Source organism: Helianthus annuus, chromosome 5 (assembly GCF_002127325.2).
Source record: "Helianthus annuus cultivar XRQ/B chromosome 5, HanXRQr2.0-SUNRISE, whole genome shotgun sequence".
Lineage (NCBI taxonomy): Eukaryota > Viridiplantae > Streptophyta > Magnoliopsida > Asterales > Asteraceae > Helianthus > Helianthus annuus.
The window spans coordinates 173,460,312-173,483,322 of NC_035437.2; the positions used below are offsets into that span (position 1 = coordinate 173,460,312).

The following is a 23,011-nucleotide window of genomic DNA, read 5'->3' on the forward strand; positions in this document are numbered from 1 at the left end:
ATCAAGACCCTTATATTTTGTTTTCATTTTTCGATTGATATATCGAGGGCCGATAGTGTAACGAACCAAATCGATACTGACTGAATTTCCGCCGCGTAGCGCGTGGGAATTCAACTAGTTCATTTTCAAAATCCAACTAATTCTACCAACCAAACAGATATAGAATTGAATTTTATTGAATTATCATGCACCCCTACTTATTTTTTAAAAAAACTAGTAGAAAAGGAGAACGTAAAAGTATTTTGAGGCTGGGATAAGGCTTAAGGACCATTAGGTCCTGGGTTCGATTCCCATAATAGGTTTTTTCTCAGATTTATTAGGTTTACTTCTAAATTTATGTATAGGCATTATAGCCTAATGGAGATGGATATGATCGATGATTCCACTTAGAGCACAATAATACTCGGTAATCCGTCAATAATCCAAATATGTGTTTAAAAAAAATCTATAATAAAAAGGTATTCATCCAATGACAATTCAATCCACATTTGCTTATTTATGTTACTTATCAATTTATCATATTAATTACTTATATAACACAAAAATGTAACACTTTTATATCCAATCTTAAGATTATATTCCACATATTGGAACATATTTTTAGAGTTCAACAACATTCACTATTGTAACATTAAATTTTGTGCATGTAAATTAAGATGTATAGGCAATGGTGATCCGCTAATCCCTCTCTTCCATCCTTCATAATTAATATCCTCTCTCATAATCTCCCTACCCTTCTCCGGTAACTTGCAACAACCCCTCCATAATCCTAGCTGCCAAAGGACCACCAACTCCGCCGCAGTTATCCACCGTAGCACCACCACTTCTGCCGTGTCAAACAACCCCAAAGTTACCTACAACCTTACCTCGTACAACAAACCCAAATTAGCAACAATGTTTCTTGTTCTTTTACATGCATGCAACCAACATATGAACAAACTCAAGAAACAAAACCATGGATAATCATAGTCCTTTAGACATCACTGTCATCTCCGCCAGTGGCCTTAAAAACATCTTCTTGTTCTTTAGGATGAAAGTGTACGTAGTTGTGTCATTGATAAATGGAAATTCAGTCGTCGAAAAGAAGACGCATTCATCGCGTGGCAGGAACCCTAAATGGAACCACCGGATTAAGTTTCCGGTGGATGAGTCGGCTGTGGGTACTGCCACCCTCTTGTTTGTCCTCCGGCAACACCGGATATGGGGCGATAAGGACATCGGTGAGGTGTCGATCCCGGTTAGTGATCTCCTCGAGTCGAACTCCGGTGGTTCGGAGCATGTCGTTGACTATCAGGTGCAGACCATGAGAGGAAAACCCGTTGGTACGTTTACGTTTTCGCTCCGGAGAGAAAAAGTTTGTCATGGTGGAGATGCCGCTGGAAAAACGAGTAGTTCTCATCCTCCAACGACATATGTGAATAATCAGCAAGGGAATGTTCCGGCTTACCATCAGACACCGGGGTATGTAAACTACCCCGGCCCAGGCGGCCAGTATGGTACTGGGGCCGCTTGGTATCCACCAGGAGGGTACGCGTATCCTCCACAACAAATGGGTTATAATCAACAACAACAACAACCATAACACTATGGAAAAGTTCATTTTTTGTTATTAATATTTTCTTTGCGCAGTCATGATATTTTTTATTTTCTAAAGGCGAACACACCTTCTAAAATCCCCCTAATGCCCTAATGCTCATTTAGGGGGACTCAAATCCGTATCACTTTAGTGGAGATAAACACCTGCTGTAACTAGACCAAAAGGTCATCGACTGATATTTTATATCTACGTCACCGTTTATATTTGCCAATTCGTAAGTATTTCGATCACATTTATTTGATTATGATTGTAAAAAACAATTTTGACCATTAAGTAATGCTAAAACGTTTGTATATGCTTTTTTGCAACCATTTTGTGATTGATGATGAGTTAATTTGCTTCTCACCTTGCTCCTATATTTGGTTCTTGATTCGGTTGCATTTTCAGTTATTTAGGAACTGTTTTTTAGCTCTTAATGAGGCTCTTAATGGTTCAGATCTTTTATTGGTTCAGCACTTAATGGTTCAGACTGTTTGTTTCGCGAGCAGATGTCTGAATGGTTCAGACATTTGCCTCTGAATGGTTAAGCATTATACCAAGTCTGAATAGTTAAGACCTCTAATCTGATTGGTCAGACATTTGCCTCTAAATGGTTAAGCATCATACTGTCTCTTAATGATTTTGACCACTTACTGATTCAGCACTTAATGGTTCAGACATCTTACTAGTTCAGCACTTAACCATTCAGAAGTTGCCAACAGCTCCTTACTCTCTATGGATTATACATGTCCATATATATAAAAGACTTGCATAAAATGCTTCTTCCAACATTTTAATTTATTTCATTCTTAACACATTGGCACAAAAGTAAATAATTACTTAATACAATCACATACAACTTCAAACTTTAGAAGTTGAATAATCACCTTTCCCAATCTTCTCATTCTTGGTGACCTCTTCTTCTCCATGAACATGCAAGTCATCATCAATGGTAATAGCCACAGTTTTCTTACCATTTGGACCTTGAAAAATGTTCTCACTCATCTTCCTATGCTCATCAACATGCACCATCTCATTTTTTTCAACACTTTTGCTACATTTCCATTTCTTCATGAAGTAACACAAAGTAATGACTATGGGTGCAAGAAAGAAAACACATCCAAGCGAAATAAAAACGACGAATATGACAGTCTTCATTGAATCTTTTTGATGAGAGTGGTTAATTAAACTTTGTTGGTTTGGTGTGAGAAATGAAATGAAGTGGATTGGTATTTGTAGTAGAGAAAGGTTGTGGAAATTTTGGTAGGATATAATACATATCTTTGAAGTTTCAAGAAACTTGTCTTGAAGACAATGTTAAGGTTGTAGAGTTGTAGATTGTTTGTATTGTAAGACACCTCCAAAGATTTGTATGTCCATTTTTGTAGCTCATTTTTCTTCAAAAAAAAAAAAGTCAAGATATGTTAAGAAATTGTGTTGGTATAACTACGTTTTTATCTGTTATATAGGCTTTCGGACGATATCACAAATCACAATAAGCCCAAAAAAGAATAGTGAGAAGTTTTGAGGTTGTTTTAAGGTTTTTTGTATGAGTTGGATCGAAACATTGAGTGTATTTCATGATTTAAAGTTTGCGTTATTGTTGGGATTTTGGTAACTATCCTCAAGTTCATAGAAATTCGAAACATTGAGTGTATTTCATGATTTAAAAACATTATTGTTGGGATTATGGTAAATATCCCCAAGTTGATAGAAATTCGAAGACATAAGCATGGTGATATCAGTAAAATAATTATTAGGTCCGTCACTGTAACAAGATAAAACACAAGTAAGACACATATTGATGGAAGCAAGATTTAAAAACGAGACATCTGATAAAGAACCCGAGGCAGTCTTACCACGTATTGTGGCAACGCAAAGTATTAAAGCACCGTTTAATCTCTTTCATTATTAGAACAATAGTCATTAGAATATGTTCTTACCTAAAACAGGCTTATAATGTAATGAGGATTTATACAAAATAATAATCCCTAGTTTGAGAAAAATAACAATCCATATGTTGATCAGAACAATATACATAATAAACATATATGCCCATGGCTTTATAGCCTAGTGCCCATGGCTTTAAGACTTTGGGACCAATAGGTCCTGGGTTCGATTCTTACAAGGGGGGGGGGGGTGTTGTCCGTCAGTGATCCAAATTTGCCGTTCAAAAAAAAAATAAACATAAATAAAATACAATGAAATGAAATGAGGCTTCTAAACATGTGAGAAGTGTTTTACAATACAATCAAACTTACTTGCTTAATATGAGAGTCAAGTCAAGTCAAGTTCCTTAAAACTTGAAAGTCATGTACATCCCAACTTTCACTAGCTACACTACAAATAATCAACCTTCAAACCTATTTTTCACATCAAACCCATCTCAAAAAACATACAAATTTAACCACACTCATCAACTAACTAAAGAAATCTCAACAATGACCGTCATAGTTGTCGTTTTTGTCTCGTTCGGCTGCGTTTTCTTCGTGGGACTTGCTTTAGTTGCTTGGTGTTTCATCATGAACACGGCGAAATGCAGCAAGACGACTAACAAAGACGAAATGGTGCATGTTGATGAGCATTTAAAAGTGAGAAAGAATGTTGTGAAAGGCCCAAATGGTACGGAAGCTGTTTCGATTACAGTTGACGATGATTTGCATATCGATGAACAAGATGAGTGCACGAAGAACGAAAAAGTCGGAAAAAAGTTGGATCAAACGCCTTCTGATGCCGTTCGCGCAGAGAGTTCAACTTCTCAAGCTTGAAATCTGGATATGACTGTAAATAAAGTTGCACAATTTAATTTATGAAAGTCACATCAAACATTATATTATATTTATTACAAATATGTTATTTTGTCACATTAACCAACTTTGGCCCCTCAACTTTGGAATCAACCAACTTTAGCCCCTCAACTTTAATGATGACATGTTTAGCCCTTCAACTTGGTAATAACATGTTTAACCCCTTTACTAAAACAACTTTAGCCCCTCAACTTTGATAATAAACAACTTTAGCCCCTAAACTATATTAATGACATGTTTAGCCCCTTAACTTTAATAATGACATGTTTAGCCCCTTAACTACATCAAATAACTTTAGCCACTCAACTTTAATAAGAAACAACTTTAGCCCCTCAACTATAATAATAAACAACTTGAGCCCCTCAACTTTAATAATAAATACCTTTAGCCCCTCAACTCTAATAATGGCATGTTTAACCCCTTAACTAAAACATCAAACAACTTTACCTCTCGCAATTTGCTTATTTTTATCTACGTTTCGAACCCGCTGCAAAGTGCGGGTGGCAACCCACTAGTTGTATTAAAAAAAAGTCGCAACTTTTATTGATAAGCTCGAGATCCCTGAAAATGTGTATTACATGGATGCAAAGTCTAATTTGGTTGTGGCACAAAATAGTAATATTCCATCGATTCAAGAGGATGTTGATGGGCCATTCATTCATGTGGTGGTCATTAGCCCACTAGATTTATCTAGGGGTGTAAACAAGCCCAGAGGCTCGAGAGCTACTGGTTATCGGCTCGGTTAAAAGCTCGAACGAGCCGAGCTTTAACGAGTCCAAGCTCGAGCCTGAAATAGAGCTCGTTTAGTTATCGAGCCCGAGCTCGAGCCTGAAATACAAAGCTCGTTTAGGCTCGCGAGCCTAAATGAGCCCAAATAAATTTTATCTTTTTTATATATATTATAGCAATAATGATGATAACATTGGCGAGCCGAACTCGGGCCGAGCATTGGCTCGTTTAAGCGATATTGAAGCGCGCTCGAGCCGAGCTTTAAGCTTGTCTTAGGTTGTTCTCAAAATAGCTCGAGCCGAGCTCGAGCTTTGAGTCTTACTCGCGAGTCGAACTCGAGCTCAAATAAGTTGGCTCGAACCGAGCCGAGCTCGAGCCTAGTCGGGCTCTGGCTCGGCCCGGCTCGTTTACACCCCTAGATTTATCCATTAAAACTACTAGTTTATTTAAGAAGTTATAAATTTGTAAGAGATATATCTAATTTGGATTTGAAATTAACAAGATTTGACTTCAAAAGAGACAAAAAGTCAACTTACAATTTCATAAGTATGAAAAAAGGATTTCATTCCATGCATCAGGGACCCCGGGTAAGCACCAATGGCTACAATCAGGAACCGTTGGATTATCACTCCATATGCCAACGTGTGCATCACTACGGTACGATCCCATGGGGGTCACATGCATTACTGTTACAGGAACCGTCATGTTATTCACCACTTCTCTTATAATATCCGAGAATTGACTTCGGTATTCACTGTATTCGCTCTTGCTTTGAACCAAGGGATTCTCGGTGACTTTGCAAGTGTGACCCTTTGGGCCGCTGTACACGTAAAAAGATAACATTTACTACTTGCATTCAAGAAAAGGAGTCTTTTAAGGTCAAAGTCAAAACAGTCAACTCAACTTTGACCACGAATGTCAAAACGTATGTTATAAGAGCAAGAAGTGATTCATGGTGGTTTAAATACTTTAAATTAAACTATATGGTAACTCACCTCCAATGACTGCCCTCAAAAGTCCTAAAAAACACACGGGTCCGGTCTGTATCAATCTTATTTTCGACCCATGAAGCCCACGTGTTTAACGCTGTTGTATATGCAGCCATTGTTGACATTCCAAGTTTTAGCCGTCCGTTGACCTTAAAATAACAACCCCTGTCGCAAAATTATATTCAGATATATTCCAATTTCCATTATAGCATTTCACAAAAAAAAAAAAAAAAAAAAAAAAAAAATCATGTTAACTAGAGATAGCAAAACTCAAAAGGGGTAGAACGGATGATTTATGGGTTCAGATCGAATTGGGTCTCTATTACGATAACAAAAAATATGTTATTTAAATAGTAATTCTACTTATTTGAATAAAATGGTTAAGAAGGTTTTACGTATTACAAACATCATCATCATACTCAGTAAATCCCACCAATAGCAAAGCAAAGGTAGGGTCTGAGGAGGGTAACATGTAGACAGCCTTACCTCTACCCTGTAGGAATAGATAGGCTGCTTCCAGTGAGACCCCCGGCTCGACAGTAGTTTTGCATCAAGCCTTGGACATAAGGCACATAACACTCAGCAATTGGGACAAAGACCGATTAGTGCATGTACCCTTTTGTCTTTCAGCTATCAACGCCACCACATGATGCATGATTAACCGTCCTCAGCTTTTAACGTTATTTTCACGAAATTAGTAAAATAACGTTAAAATTAATGCACTTTCACTTTTGCCCCCTGATGGCCCACACATGTATTACCGAACCTAACAGTTTAACTTTCCTTCAGATTTCACATGTGAAAGTATATACATCCTTAAAACCTATTAAAATCTGTAAATAAGGAAACGGGTCAAACGGGTCTCAAAGCGTACTTTTAATGCATAAAACCTCCTAAACATTTTATTCAAAATCATATTATTACCGATATAATATTAATTTTTTTAGATACTACCGATGCAATAGCCACTTATAAAAATACGACAATCTTGTATAAATTGTGTCTCTAGTACTATGCAGGATAAATTGTATAAATTGTGCCCCCCCCCCGAATTTTTCGCTCAGTAGTGTTATATATGTAGTTTTCGTATACAAAATTAAATTTTTGGGTCAAATTTGCCATTTTAAGGATAAAAAGCAACAAAAAAAAACAACATAAGTCAAAGATAAGAGGGTCAAATTCATCAATAATCAACAAGAAATCACGCTAAAATACAGAAGAAAACTTACATTTCAAAAAGCTTTGCGCGATTCCACCAATGACCCGTATTAAACACAAGAACGTCAGAATCAATCCACTTCGAACTAACATTATCCAACTCATCGAGTTTAACCGTCGACCTAACCCTCTTCGGCGAATGTCTCGGAACGGAGCCAATTTGCACCAAAAAAACCGACCTATAAAACTCAACCGTAAAATTATACAAACTAAACCTCACACCCAAATACCTAATCTTCTTACTTATCTTATTCCCATTAACCTCATAAACACTCGTCTTATCATCCACACCGTTCATAAGCAAACAAATCATCGACTCCCATTGCGTCCTACTCAACGAATCCCCGACAAACACAACCCGCTTCCCACGAAGCTTTTCCAACACAACACCAACGTCAAACCTCGAAACCTCGCAACGATTCGGCTTCCATCGCCACTTAAGATACCCGTCGTCTTTCCGACCGTTTGCTAAACAATTAAAACTAGTTTCGGCAAAAGGGCATTCGGATGCATTGTATAAAGGGTAGCCTTCATCAAGAACCCAAGCTCCATCATAAAGATCACAAGGTTTGTTAGAATCTTTTGAACTTATGCTAGTTTGTTCTTCAATAATTACATGTGGAACAGCTTTGAATAAGTGTATATAGTAATACCCATAGATTATAGTTAGAGTTAACAGAATGAATAAACAAGAACTGATCATATTTAACTTGTTGAATGACCGAAAAATGGATCTTTTTCTATATACCCATTTCAAGATTGAAGACCTAAAGGAACTCCAATATACAATATGGGCCATTTGACTTTTTTAAAGATCAAATCTTTGGAATAATAATAACAGAGAATGAGCACCTGAATGAAACCCTAGAATTATTGATGTGAAACAAGAAGTGGGTCTGAAGAAAGAGTGGCCATTGATGCAAGATCGGAGGGTAAAGAGTAAAGTTGAAGCGAAAATTGATGGTTTGAATCAAGAATCTTGATGTTTGGTCAACTGGTTGTTTTGAGTAACAATTGGTTGAGAAAGATGAAGAAGATAAACTATTTATTTGGTATTTTGTCGGTGATTTTGGGAAATATTTTTTTACTGGTGAAATTCAATACATCGGAATACACTCGTCTCTGAACCGGGAAAAACTCTCACTTAGTGCCGAAGCCCATGAACGCTTGCCCGTAGGCACGATAGTGTAGTAAGGTAAAACATGCTCAGTTCAAGGATCGAACTAGCGATCGCCACCTACTCGCCTGGTCTCCCATCATCACCAGGTGTTGCAGAAACTAAATGCTGGGGGCAAGAATTGAACCTGGGTCACTTGGAACATTAGATTTCTTCGTTACCACTCCACCACTAATACTTTATTATTAGTTTGAAACAACGACGTAATAGCTTCATCTAATATGTATAATATGATAGGAAGAATTTATAAGAATGTGAAATAGAGAAATGAGAGAATTCTTATTATACTTGAGTGCATTTTGATCATATATCTTGCGCCCTGTTTCGACAAGCTGAACATGAAAAAATGGTTTGTTAGGTGATGGTGCCACCTTGCGCCCTAACCAGCTAAAAGGGATGCCACATAGGGCGGATAACAGCGAGGAATTGTGAAGTTTTTAGGTGAGGGCGCCACTTGGCGCCTTGTGTGCGCCACTTCACGTCCTAGGTTGGTTATGTTCACGAATTTAGAGTTTTGTTACCCTATTTAAACCTAAACATCTCCAAACGAAATTAATCTTCCCCCCAGCAAGTTTTTAGGAATTCCAAAGGTGATTTCAAGGTTTCCAACCCGTTCCAAGCACGCTGATTGGTATTTTCAAGATCCACAACAACCAGAGACGAATCAGCTATGATGATAAATAGCTAATCTCACCCATGATCTCCTTCGGGTGTAGGGTTTGTAATAAAAGCTTTGATACTTGTTTAACCTAACTAGGTTTTGGGATTGAATCCGTAACCCTTTAAGTTTTGATTAGATTGAATTGTGGTTTTTTCGTTTAAAAGATTTGATTGTGTTGGAACTTTGTTTTCATATAATTAAATTTGTGTTGTGTCAATAGAACCCTTTAAGTTTGGTTCCACATCTATTACGTGATTAATAATACACATAGACATCCTTAATGACTTTCCACTAGGTTAGCAATATAAGTTGTGTTTTGTCAAACTTGAAACCCATGGTATATTACATTTTCTCATAATTGTGTTCAATAAATCAAATCAAGTTGTTGCATAATCGTTCTCTCAATCAAACAAAAGATAATAGTTTTAGAATAGTTAATCAACGAAACACATAAATTCCAACACTTTCCATTAATCCCGTGTTGTTATACACCCTACTTACCCTTGCTAGTAAAGGCATTTAGGACTTAAACTTCTATTTGATTTTGACATCAATCAAAACCCTAAGTGAACTACTGAATCACAGATTCACATAAGCATATTTAGCCTTCTACGATTTTGCCCATCTTCCATATCGAGTGGCGAGTCCATCTACATTATTCACTTAGTAAGGCGTTCATTTTTAGACCATCTTCGAGACCTCAATTACATGAAGTAGCATCTTCACTTCTTCGGTCCATTTCGTTCATCTTAAGTTAATAGCATGTTTGATTCAATCGTGATGTTAGTTACTTCCAAGGGCGTAGCTTTGTGGGGGCGGGAGGGGGCGACCGAACCCCCGAACTTTTCGCTCGTTAGTGGAGAGTATGTAGTTTTTGTATAGAAATTTTTGGGTATATACTTTTTTGACCCCCCGGTTTTATAGAAATTTTTTGTATATATATTTTCGACCCCCCGGTCGAAAATCTCAAGTTTCGCCACTGGTTACTTCATAATTTTTTTCATCACAATACCACCTTAGTATTTGAAAGAGCGAGTTTGAAATAACATGATTAAGAATAAAGGGTGCAATATCTATTGCATGTATGATTTAAGAATTAAGGGTGTAATGTCTATTGTGTGTTTGATTCAAGAATTAAGGGTGTAATGTCAAAATTAAGATGGTATTTCTTTTTCTTTTATTATCATTCAACTTTTTTTTTTTTTTTGAAACAACAAGACTCACGAATGTTTGATTTTATAATATTGTTAGAAATGGCCTGCTTTTATTTGGTTTTACATTTGCATATTGTTGGTAAAATGACTATTAAAATAGATAAGATATTTTAAAGCTAGATATTAGCCATGAGATTGAAATAAGTTTGTGAATTATAGCCAATTATATGTTAATCTTTATGCACATGAGATGGAATTGATCATAAACACTATTGTATAAGTTCATATAGAGTTAGGTTAACGTACAAGAGCCCTTATCCTACATTACGTACGCGATCATCTCAGCCGTCAGATCTTCATCCCACATTGAAATCGCATGTTGGTTTTTGTAACAATTTCGCATGTTGGTTTTTTAACATGCGATTTCATCAAAATTACCACATGCAAAATTGTTACAAAAAACCAACATGCGATTTCATCAAAATTTATCACATGCGAAATTGTTACAGAAAACCAACATGCGATTTCATCAAAATTATCACATGTTATTTCACATCTCGTACATAGCGTACGTTAAGCCATTTTGTACAGTGCACTTTTTCAGTTCATATATATATATAGATTGGTGTAAAATGTGTATCTATTACCATTTGAATATAGCCTAGTTCTTATAGTTCGGTCTGGTTTTATACATACACTTTGGTATATGTAAACTTTATATTTGAAGTTGTTATGCATCATCTTTTGTTTATTCAATGTATATAGTAAAAGTATCTAAACTAGAATTTATAGTTTATAATTGTTGTTTATAAAATGGAATGAAATGCATTTTAATAAATTAAAACACTTTCCAAAACCCTAACTCCAATCTTATAAATTTTGGATTTGCTCAAACATCATCAAGTCATTTTTAATCAACAACTAGAGGTGTGAATGTGCCAACCTAAACAACTGAGCTCGAACGCCATGTACACTAGATCTTTAAGTTTAGGATTTAAGTTTTAACACAAGGTCGTATGAAAAATACCAAAATAAACATACTTTAAAGATATAAAACAATACATTCTATATCAAAGTGTATTTGGCTTAGAGTTAGACCACGGGTGTAATCAACTAGACTCGAGTTTATTTAACAAGCCTCGGTTTCACCCAAATTTCGCTTTAAATGGCCTATGATAAACATTCTTAATCCATTTTCGTTATTACAAAGATTGAGAAAACCTATCTCACCATTTTTTTTTAAATTTCGCCTTCGGCCACGTGAAGAAAACTAGAAATTGAAATATTGTCAAGTTCGATCTATAACCAAAAACAACATTAATCCTCAATAGAGGGACGGGTGTTGTTAGGGAGTCTTGAACCGCGAACAAATGAACTAAACAGATGTAGAGCGCGAGACGGCTGAGCATATGGCACCATATGAGCCGCCCCTCTGACCGTTGCGAAAGTCAACAGGTTCCCATATTCAGTCACCCAACCTCCAACCTACACCATAAAAATGCACATTTTGACTTTTGTATATACACTAATCAATACTAGGAAAACCATTAAGAACTAAATATAGTCTTTAAGTTTAGAAATTGAAAAAAAAAAATCACTTGCTTGACCATGAAAGTCAGACTAAACCATAGTGGACTAAATTGTTTACATTTTGACTTTTTTGGTCAAACCAGTCAACAATTAGGATGCAAAAGTGTGATGAATTTCATTATATTTGAATAAAACAATGAAACTATCTTGATTTATTGATTTATAAAAAATTGGACTACCAATAAAAAAAAACTTTTCTAAATCTGAATAAATTTAATAATCTTTAGAGTAAAGTACACGAATGGTCCCTGTAGTTTACCAAAACTTTAGATTTGGTTCCTAGCTTTTGAAAAAATACACAGATGGTCCATATGGTTTACCAAAACTTTGGATTTGGTTCCAAGCTTTTGAAAAATACACAGATGGTCCATGTGGTTTACCAAAACTTTGGATTTGGTCCCTAGCTTTTGAAAAATACAAAGATGGTCCGTGTGGTTTGCACTTTGTAACGCATTTAGTCCCCGTCTTTTTCCAAAAGTACATGGATGGTCCCTGTGTTTTGTCACTTTTGCCACTTCAGTCCAAAAATGAAAGTTTTTGTATTTGGGTCCCTGAGATTTCATTTTTGTTGCCATTTTCATCCAATTGACAAAGTGGGTTAGAATTTTCTATTAATTTCTCCCCTTTTTATCTTTTCCTCATTTAAATGAAAGGTACAATCATCATTGATGAGGAAAACGACCAAAAAGAGAAGTTAACAAAAAATTCTAACTCAGTTTGCCAGCTGGATGAAAATGGCAACAAAAATGAAACCTTATGGACCCAAATACAAAAAGTTTCGTTTTTAGGCTGAAGTGGCAAAAGTGGCATTTTACTCTAAAACTAAATTGTTTGACTATGAAAGTCAAACTGAATATGAATAGACTAACAAAATACCTGGCCCTGATGAAACCAAGCTCCATATGGAACAGTAACCTTAAACTGCAAATCGTGTGCCAATTCGCGAACAAGCGTTCGTGATCCAAGCAACGGGACTACAGAATCTTGGTCGCCGCTATAAAATATGCAAATATTAACAAGTTAATGCATTATTTGATTCATATTAACATGTTTTTTTTTTTCTAATGAAGCAGGAAAATGTACCTGAAAATCCAAACTGGAATCCGGTTTTTGATGATCCGTTTAAGCAACGGTAGAATGTTGATGTTTCCGTCGTTGTCATTGTAATTTAAAATTCTGTTACAAGGAAAATAAAAAATATAACAAAAGGCATAAGGCACAATCCTAAAATGAGGATACATTAGTCTTTCAAACACTAATTACACTTTAATCTTCCCATCTGAATTACACTTTAATTCTTGCATCTTTAACCATAACTGTTACGTACGTTAATATTTTTTTTTAAAATTACACCATAAAAAACGAGCACTTTATTCTCTTTAGAGTAAACTGCCATTTTGGTCCCTGTGGTTTGGTCAATTTTGCCACTTTAGTCCAAAACTCAAACTTTTTGCATCTAGGTCCCTGTGGTTTCAGTTTTATTGCCATTTTGGTCCAAAAATGAAATCAGGTCATATTTGTCTTATAAAATCCTGTTATTTTGTCATTTTCCGCAGGGGCAAAATGATCATTTCTTTTTTATAAATAAATACCATATTTTATAAGACAAATATGACCTGATTTGCCCCTGAGGAAAATGACAAAATTGCAGGATTTTATAAGACAAGTATGACATGATTTCATTTTTGGACCAAAACGGCAATAAAGCTGAAACCACAGGGACCCAGATGCAAAAGGTTTGAGTTTTGGACTAAAGTGGCAAAAGTAACCAAACCTCAGGGACTAAAATGGCAGTTTACTCTTCTCTTTAATTTGAGTATGGTATTGCCATAATTAATTCAATTAAAAAAGTTGATACATTACTGGATTAACAGTGTCTAAGGGTGAGTAATAACTGACTCGTTAACCAAAATCGAACCGAAAATAGAGGAAACGGAACCTAAATCAACCACAAACTAAAGTAACCGAAAACCAAATTAACCAAAAACCTGTTATTGTTTTTTTGTAGCCCGTTTGAACGCGTTAATATGATACTATATGATCAAACGACTTACCCACTACACATGCTCCATGGATATGACAACTTTGTTCGGTTAGCATGTAACGCCCGTTGAACTTCAGGAAGATTAAAATAAAACCGTCTTTCATAGCTCATGCATACATCTATTCCAAAGCTAATCTTGGTAGCCTTTAAAACCCCACACAAAATAAAATCATCAATAAAAAAAAATTCATATATCAAAGAGTAAAATGCCATTTTCGTGCCCTGAGGTTTGGTTAGTTTTGCGACTTTCGTCCAAAGGTTTGTCTTTTCCGCATTTGGATTTAAAAGGTTTGAAATCTTGACATTTTCATCCGGCTCGTTAACTCCATCCATTTTTCTCCGTTAAGTCAGGGATATTTCCGTTTCTTTGTTAACTTAATGGGCAGTTCAGTCCTTTTTAGAGGTATTCGGTCTTTTTACATAAAATAAAAAAGACCGAATTGCCCTTTAAGTTAACAAAAAAGACGGAAATACTCTGACTTGACGGAAAATGGATGGAGTTAACGAACCTGATGAAAATGGCAAGGTTTCAAACATTTCGGATCCAGATAAGTTAACAAAAAAGACGAAAATACCCCGACTTAACGGAAAATGGATGGAGTTAACGAACCTGATGAAAATGGCAGAATTTCAAACCTTTCGGATCCAGATGCGAAAAAACAAAACTGGATCCAAAAGGTTTGAAATCTTGCCATTTTCATCTGGCTCGTTAACTCCATCCATTTTTCTCCGTTAAGTCAAGAATGTTTCCGTTTTTTTTTTTGTTAATTTGATGGGCAATTCAGTCCTTTTCAGGAGTATTCGGTCTTTTTACATAAAGTGAAAAAGACCAAATTGCCCTTTAAGTTAACAAAAAGTACGGAAATACCCCGGACTTAACGGAGAAACATGGATGGAGTTAACAAACCAGATAATAAGATAATAATGGCAAGATTTCAAACATTTTGGATCCAGATACCAAAAACAAACCTTTGGACGAAAGTCGCAAAACTGGCCGAACCTCAGGGACAAAAAGAAAAATATAGTTACCGTTTTCTTCAAACGAAGCTCTTGTTCTACAATAGACGGGTAGCATACATCAAGGATCACATCATAGTTATTAATATATTCGCCGATGATATTATTTGCTTGCGAAATGGCATCGTTACATGCATCGGATTCATTATGAGGTGATGCAAATGTATAATCTTCAAAACGGCAATCGTTCATGAGCGTAAGGCCAATTTCGTCCGATATCATCCCATGGGACCAGTAATATTCGTATACAGCTGGCACATCGCGGTCAAGTTTAAGGAGCGGGTTACCGATCTGATTCAAAAAAATAGACAAGGGATGAACAGGTTAATAAAGCTATAAGAGTAAATTACAAAAATCGTCCTTTATGTATGTCACATATTGCAAACTGTGTCCTTTATCTTCAATAATTACATAACACGTACTCGATGTTTGCAAACTCTTGCAAGTTATGTCCTTTAGCCCTAACTCAGTTAATTTTTGTGGTTAAATCTGACCAAATGGGCCCCACATGAGGATATTTTTGTGGTTAAATCTAACTAAATGGACCCTACATGAGAGTAAAATGACCAAAATACCCTCATGTGGGGTCCATTTGGTCAGATTTAACCACAAAAATTAACTGAGTTAGGGCTAAAGAACATAACTCGCAAGAGTTTGCAAACATCGAGTACGTTTTCTGTAATTATTGAAGACAAAGGACACAGTTTGCAATAAGTGATATACATAAAGAACAATTTTTTGTAATTTACTCAAGCTATAAAGAAGCAAAGTCCACCACTATAAATGGTTATAAATCTTACAGCAACTCCTTTGATGTTGAACTTGAAGCCAGTGGAATGTTGTTCATTGTGGTCCAAAAGTGCAATAGCAAGTTGTGGAATGTAATGTCCTACATGTAAGTAACACCATAATGTATGTACAGTTAATGACACCAAAATGTAAGAAAAAACTGTTTTTTTCCCATTATATGCAAGTATGTAACATACTTCAACTTTTACCCATTGTATGCAAGTAACTAAGGGTGCAAACGAGCCAAGCGGCAAGCTTGAGCCTAAAATAAAGCTCGTTTATTTATCGAGCCCGAACTCGAGCCTGGCATGTGAAGCTCGTCAGGCTCGTCAAGACTTATCAAGCCTTGTCGTAATATTAGTTTTTACTCTTTAGAGTTAATTACTGTTTTCATCCCTGTGGTTTGTCAAAAATCACTATTTCAGTCCATTAGTTTAAAAATTACGATTTGAGTCCCTGTGGTTTCACTTTCGTAACCATTTCAATCCATTTATTCTCTTAGACTATCCACTATCACAACCCAACCCAACCCAACCCAATCTTTTATTAAAATACTAATTTCTCTCTTCAACCTACACAACCCAATCCAATCCAATTTTTCACCCACTATCACAACCCAACCTAAACTAATATTTTATTATATAAATATGATTGTAATTATTCTTTGTTATAAAGAAATAGAAGTTAAATAATAGAAAAAAGAATAAAGAATTAATATTATGTTGGTTGTTGGTTGCAACCATTGGTTGCCATACCAACCTGGTTGTCCATAAATTTCAATTATTTAATTAAAATAATTTTCTACAATTTTGTCCTATTTGCCATGTGGCAATCGTTTGTGCAATTTGGTCGCCATAGTGACTAGTCTTAGTACAGGGACTGAAATGGTTACGAGGTGGATTGAAATGGTTACAAAAGTGAAACCACAGGGACTGAAATCGCAATTTTTAAACTAATGGACTGAAATAGTGATTTTTAACAAACCACAGGGACGAAAACAGTAATTAACTCTAGTTTTTATTAATACTTAATAACATTTAACCCTTATTTAAAGTTGTCTAATAAACGAGCTGAGCCCGAACTTAAAAATATGCACGTTTAGTAAACGAGCCCGAGCCCAAGCTTCACTTATCGAGCTCGCGAGCCTAAATGAGTCAGTTATTTATATTATTTTATTTAATATATTAATTAATAGATAATAAACAAGCCAAGCTCGAGCTTGAGAAATTACCAACGAGCCAAGCTCGAGCTTTTTAAATCTTTTTTCTAGATACATACCGGCATAACTTTCGCCTGTAAGATACAAATCGCGTGATTTGAAAGATGGAAACTTCTTGTACCAATTTATCAAGAAGGTATGCATATCCCTTGCTGTTGTACATGAGATAAAAACTATTGTTAGACATATGTGTTATATAATGAGGGTAAAATGGTAAATGGTAAATGGTAAATGGTAAATGGTAAATGGTAAATGTGATGTTTACCCGTGTTGGCATCCCCGGTGGTGTAATCTGAAGTTGTGTTCGAGTATGACCACCCTACGCCAGCTGGAGACTCGACGAACAAAAGATTGGACGCTAGTTCAAAACAAGAGACAACATTTTGTTTAGTAATAATACATGTGGTAAAATGGGCGGGTCATACAGGTTGAATACGAATCAAAACATGTTATTGTTTTCATGGGTCGCGTGAATGCGACCCAAAACATTTTTGTCCAAAAATTTTTATTTTTTTTATTGATAGTTATTGTGTCAGATATGATTATAAAATTTGTTTTATTCTGATAACAAATTACTTTTTTAATAAAAGTATTTAAAATGTTTTATGTATTAAAAAGTAAAAACAATTAACAAAAACAGAACTTAATACTTTCTGCATGTTTGGCCCGTTTAAGACGTTTCTTTAATGATAGTATTTATCTGAGTAAACCGCCAAAATGGTCCATGAGGTTTGGTCACTTTTGTCACTTTAGCCCAAAACTCAAACCTTTTGAATCTGGGTCCCAGTGGTTTTAATTTTGTTGCCATTTTCATTCAAAAGCAAAATCTGATCAGATTTTTTAGTTAACATCCAATTTTTTTTGTCTTTTTCTCTCTTTTATGAAGTGTAAAATAGTCAGATTTTTTTAATTTGTTATAATAAAACGTAAAAAGACCATTTTGCCAGTTATTAAAAGGGAGAAAAAAGACAAAAAAGTTTGATATTAACTGAAAAATTTGACCAGATTTTAATTTTGGATGAAAATGGCAACAAAATTGAAACCATAGGGACCCAGATTCAAAAGGTTTAAATTTTGGACTAAAGTAGTAAAAGTGGTCAAACCTTAGGGACCATTTTAACAGTTTGCTCTATTTATTTGTTCCGGTAAGTCAAAACTTTAATTGATCATTCTTAAGTAAATGGGTTGAATTTTTTTAATCTTTTAAAAAAATAAAGAATAAAAAAAAAGTTTTTGCATTTGTCTTTATAACTTACAAGTACAAATGGTTAATGCACATAACAGACATTATTGTACCTTTGTTCCATGATTTTGAATTTCTTCTCAGGCCCCTGCCATTACCCAATGGGAAAAATGGGCCCAACTCTGTGAAGGCTCCCCCACCCATTGATGAGCAACCTGGGCCTATACATACACATAGTGGAATTCAAATTTGTATCAACTTTAATTTAATTAATACTTTAATTTAATTAAATTACTGATGTAAAATCAAATAAATAATTGATCTCTTTAATGTGATCAAATAATGGTTTTATTAAATTACCAATACTTTAACAAGAAGTAATTTGTAATTCAGATAATGTAGTATTAAGTGAAAAACAAAAATGTTTAAGAGAAAAATACATATTTTTTGAACGCCCAACAAAGCCCGACCATCCAAGTACACCCATAGACAAAACGTCACCCATGTCTGCGATAGCAGACAACGCTGGTGACTCAGCCTGTCACAAACTTTAGGGGAAACCCACCGCCCGAATGCCCGGTGTAGTAAAACCCATGACTTACGTATGATATTTTGTCACGAATGAGACTCCAACTAGTAACCTTTTCTAAAAAAAGTCATCTGGATACTGCTAAATTTACTAAAGAAAAAGACAAAGTTAAGCAAAAATCGTCATTTTTTACTATTTATAAAATAACTTATATCTTGAAGTTTTAACTTAATAATAAAATAATAATGAAAGAAACAATAATGGAGCCCATTAAAATTTAGCAATCCCAAGGAATTTTTTCAACCCAGCTGAGCTCACGGTATTAATTAGACACTGCCTCAACTACTCAGACACCCAAATCAAGAAAACCAAAAAAAAAATGTTTTTTTTTTCAGTTTTATAAATAAATTTTATTTTTTTTATAATTAGCAATTATTGTAGACAGACTAGTTTATTTTAAAATAAAAATCAAGATTTTACAGTGTGTACAACACAAAGAAAATTGACTTTGGTAGTCAAAATAAATTATTTCCATGCTTCATATATGAAATTATTTGATATCCTTAAGTAAAAGAAATATGGAAAAAAATGATAATAAAATATGCAATTACTTACAAATTTGAATACTTAATTGCCTTAAAACACTTTATCCATAAAATAAGTAGAATATGGTAAAGTACTCTAGTTGTTTCTAAAATTATTAGCTTTTCACCCTAGGACCAAAAAGAGAAAAAAAGAAGAGCATGCTTCTTCTTAAAGTACAATTTGTTTCATAGCTGTAAGTGGGAACACTATAAATTTCTACTTCCTAATAAAAACAAAAGAAAAAGTTAAAATAACCAACAATCTAAAATCTTAGACAATACTAGCAACCAGTGGCAGCATTAGAGATTTCTGACTGAGGGGTCAAAAACGTATATATCTAATAAAATTATAAAACTGGTGGGTCGAAAACGTATATACCTAAAAAATTCTATACGAAAACAACATAACGGACAACTGCTGAGCGAAAAGTATTCAAATCACAAATACTCATAATAATACTACCAACTTGTTCTAGACATACTATCATAACAATATTTTCAACTCGGCAACATAAACACATCCGTGAACTCTTTGCAGATAAGAAAGAGTTAAATGCCATTTTAATCCATGTGGTTTTTGTCATTTTGTCAGTTTAGTCCAAAGGTTTGAAACGTTGTCATTTTAGTCCAAATAGTTGCAAGCGTTGCCATTTTAGTCAACTGGGTTAACTCCGTCCATTTTTTCTGTTAGCTAGAAGGGTAATTCGATCATTTTATATTTTATATGGTCGAACTGCCCTTCTAGTTAAGAGAATTACATATAAAATGACCGAAATGGCCTTCTAGTTAACAGAATAAAGAGATGGAGTTAACCAGTGGACTAAAATGACAACGTTTGAAACTATTTAGACTAAAATAGAAACGTTTCAAACCTTTACAACTAAACTGATAAAATAATTCAAAACACAAAGACTAAAATGACATTTAACTCTAAAAAAATTTATAAACTTTTACCGCAACCCCCCCCCCCCCCCCCACCCACCCACACACACAACCAAAAAAATGACATGCAAAATCCAATTATCACTTACAATACAAACCAAACCAATATATCTCATAAACAAATATATATATAAATAATTGATGAGTGAGAGAGAAACAAACAAACAAACCTCCATTGAGCCAGAGAGATAATGGTTTATGATCAGCATCATTATCAGCCTCAACAAAATAATAAAACAAACTTCTTCCAGCCTTCAAATCCACATCAACATAACCAGCATACTGTTTGAACCCAACAACTGGTTGTCCAGGCAATCTAACCACCAGATCCTCCACCGGAAAACCACTTCCACCACCCATTACAACCACCACTACAGCCACCACCACAAACCACCATGTACCCATTGCACACAAACAACTCAAACTCAAAACAAGACTTATGAAAATGTTATTCTATGTAAGTTAAAGAAAATATATATAACAAAAAAGTGGAACAGAATGATTGTAAAGTGTTGGACACTTTTTATTATTAATGAAGGAGAAGATGTGAAATTTGAACAGCAGAAAGGGGAGAGTTAACAATGTGTAGTGTCATGATTATAAGGCTTTTGCAGCTTTTATTATATAACCAAAGTGTGTGTTTTTTAGAGAGAGAGAGATTACAGTAGGCTGTACACACAGTGTGTGTGTGAGAGAGAGAGAGAGAGGGGATAAATGGAAATTTGAAAATTGAAATAGAAGATCATGTTGATTTAGTCAAAGGGCCAAATTGACGGATGCTAGTTGCAACCTTTTTTTTCTAAATGGATAAGAATAATGCTCCTAGTATTTTCCAATCTACAATTCTTGATTTGATGTAATTTTCTTGGTTTGTTTGGTTTTCGGCTTGTTATTTATGTCTTGGTGATAGCTTGCGCTTTTGGATTTTGAATGAAGTTTGCGTTTCAAAAAAAAAATGTAACAGGTGATACTGCAATCTCCATAATTTATAAGTGGTATGTTCTTTATTTTAGTTCCCAAAGAATGAAATGCATTATATGTGTTTGATTTTATTTTAATGGAATTTTAATTTTTTCCCCAATATATCATATACTCGGAATACCGCAAGAACATTTAAAGAAGGAAGATATTTGAAAGATTGAACAACTCCCACAAAACGAAATTAGATAATATCATTTTTATTGTCAAAATTGTGTGGAAACATAGACATATTTTGGTCTGTTTTAGTAGGGAATTGGATGATAGTAAATAGTAAGTGTAAAATTGCTAACCTTTTGCTCTGTGTGATGATTGGGAACTTGCTTTTAGGTGATTCATGGAAAGAAGCGCTCCATGTGGTCACTTTTGTCGTACGTGATCTCTCCAATTCTTAAAATTCGCTAATAAAAACTCATTTTAGATCATCATATCTCATCTTTCGTTCGTGCTCTAGATACTTTTTGGAAGGACAAAAGGTATCACATTTTATTTTATGTATTTAAAGGTTGTAACAGAGTTTTATGTGATTATGCTTAGTATAGGAACACATCTTAGCCATTTTGAAAACAAACAAGTCATAAAAATAGATTTGTTTATATCCAATATCAATGTTAGGTTACAAAATTATTTTGCAAAAAGGGCTACCATTTTTTAATTTGCTTTAGGTGATTAAAAAGGTTGAGCCGGTCCTGTCCACATCTGCATAGAGTTTATAGAGTTATGCCACAGAATGTTGAAAAAAAATGTCATAAACTGTTTTTTTTTCTTCACGTACACAAGTTGTATAACATTGTATAGAATGATATACGACCCCTATAGAATATTATACGACCTAATATTTTCTCCATTTCTACGAGTCGTATAATATTATATGACCCTATAACATTATATGAGTCCTATAACATTATACGACCCAATATTTGTCATGTCAGATTATTCTATAAGGGTCGTATAACCCTATACGACCCGTATAGAGGGTGTGAAAATAAGATTTCGGGCTGTGGCTTTATTAACATCCTAAGAATAATATTATTATACTAACTTTTTAGCGGCATGTAGCACATTGGCTATATTTGTGCGCGTAATGCGTCGTAGGACGACCAACGCGAAGGCAAAGTGGCAAACCTGGGTTTGATCCTGGTGCCCGGCCCCAAGGGGTTATACATAGTTTGTTAATTTATTTGTTTAAACAGTTTAGGAGCAATATGAATATTTTATGTTTGAGTTAATTACCCTTTTGGTCATATTTTGTAAACGTCTCGGGTTCGGTTTATATTGCAATTGACGGGATGGAGAGGAAGGAGCAGCATGGCCATCTTCATTTGACGATGCAACAAATAAGGGAGGCAAAAGACGGGTCGGGAGACAAGATGTAGAGGAGGGGGATGCACTATGTCCATCCTAAGTTTTACTTTTGACAACATTAATCGTGTGAATTTAGTTATCGCATTTTTTTCTTTATTACGTCATTTAGTTTATATTCATTTTTTTTGTCTCTTTGAATTTTTATATATGTTTTATGGTCTTTCTTTTAAATAAAGGGCAAAACTGATGTTAAAATTTTTATAACTGAATTATAAATCAAGGGCTATACGTTATGCAACTTAGTAACTTACACTATCTTGAAATGTGATTTTTTTCTTTTTTCTAATTTTTATTTACAATGTAATTTAGTTTTTCTTTAACTTTTATTATATTTTAAATAAATCAAAATGTGTGTTTTGTTTAGGATTTTTTTTCTTTAACTCATCATTCAAAAACTGAGTTGTATTTTCCATCAATAATTGTGAATATTACAAGCAAGAAATATACTTTATGCAACACA

At 34.7% G+C, this 23,011-nt stretch overlaps 3 protein-coding genes across 3 annotated transcripts; 1 reads left to right on the forward strand and 2 right to left on the reverse strand.

Annotated features, from left to right (window-relative positions):
* The first annotated feature begins 955 nt into the window (after positions 1-955).
* Positions 956-1,582, forward strand: LOC110944129 (protein SRC2 homolog). Its single transcript, XM_022185844.1, has one exon. The coding sequence runs from the start codon at positions 956-958 to the stop codon at positions 1,580-1,582; it is 627 nt and encodes a 208-aa protein (XP_022041536.1).
* Positions 1,583-3,753: 2,171 nt separating this feature from the next.
* LOC110942219 (protein trichome berefringence-like 7) lies at positions 3,754-8,339 on the reverse strand. Its single transcript, XM_022183971.2, has 4 exons — positions 7,331-8,339; positions 6,108-6,266; positions 5,649-5,932; positions 3,754-4,357 (listed from the first exon to the last, which is right to left on the reverse strand). Exons 1-3 carry the CDS (start codon positions 8,116-8,118, stop codon positions 5,653-5,655), a joined length of 1,227 nt encoding a protein of 408 aa, XP_022039663.1. The 5' UTR covers positions 8,119-8,339; the 3' UTR covers positions 3,754-4,357; positions 5,649-5,652.
* A 2,996-nt stretch (positions 8,340-11,335) lies between these two features.
* Positions 11,336-20,930, reverse strand: LOC110942217 (serine carboxypeptidase-like 42). The gene is made up of 10 exons (XM_022183970.2): positions 20,379-20,930; positions 18,267-18,374; positions 17,236-17,328; positions 17,030-17,122; positions 15,763-15,851; positions 14,975-15,253; positions 13,956-14,089; positions 12,985-13,077; positions 12,778-12,895; positions 11,336-11,796 (listed from the first exon to the last, which is right to left on the reverse strand). The coding sequence occupies exons 1-10, from the start codon at positions 20,611-20,613 to the stop codon at positions 11,629-11,631; spliced, it is 1,410 nt and encodes a 469-aa protein (XP_022039662.1). The 5' UTR covers positions 20,614-20,930; the 3' UTR covers positions 11,336-11,628.
* Between the last annotated feature and the right edge of the window lie 2,081 nt (positions 20,931-23,011).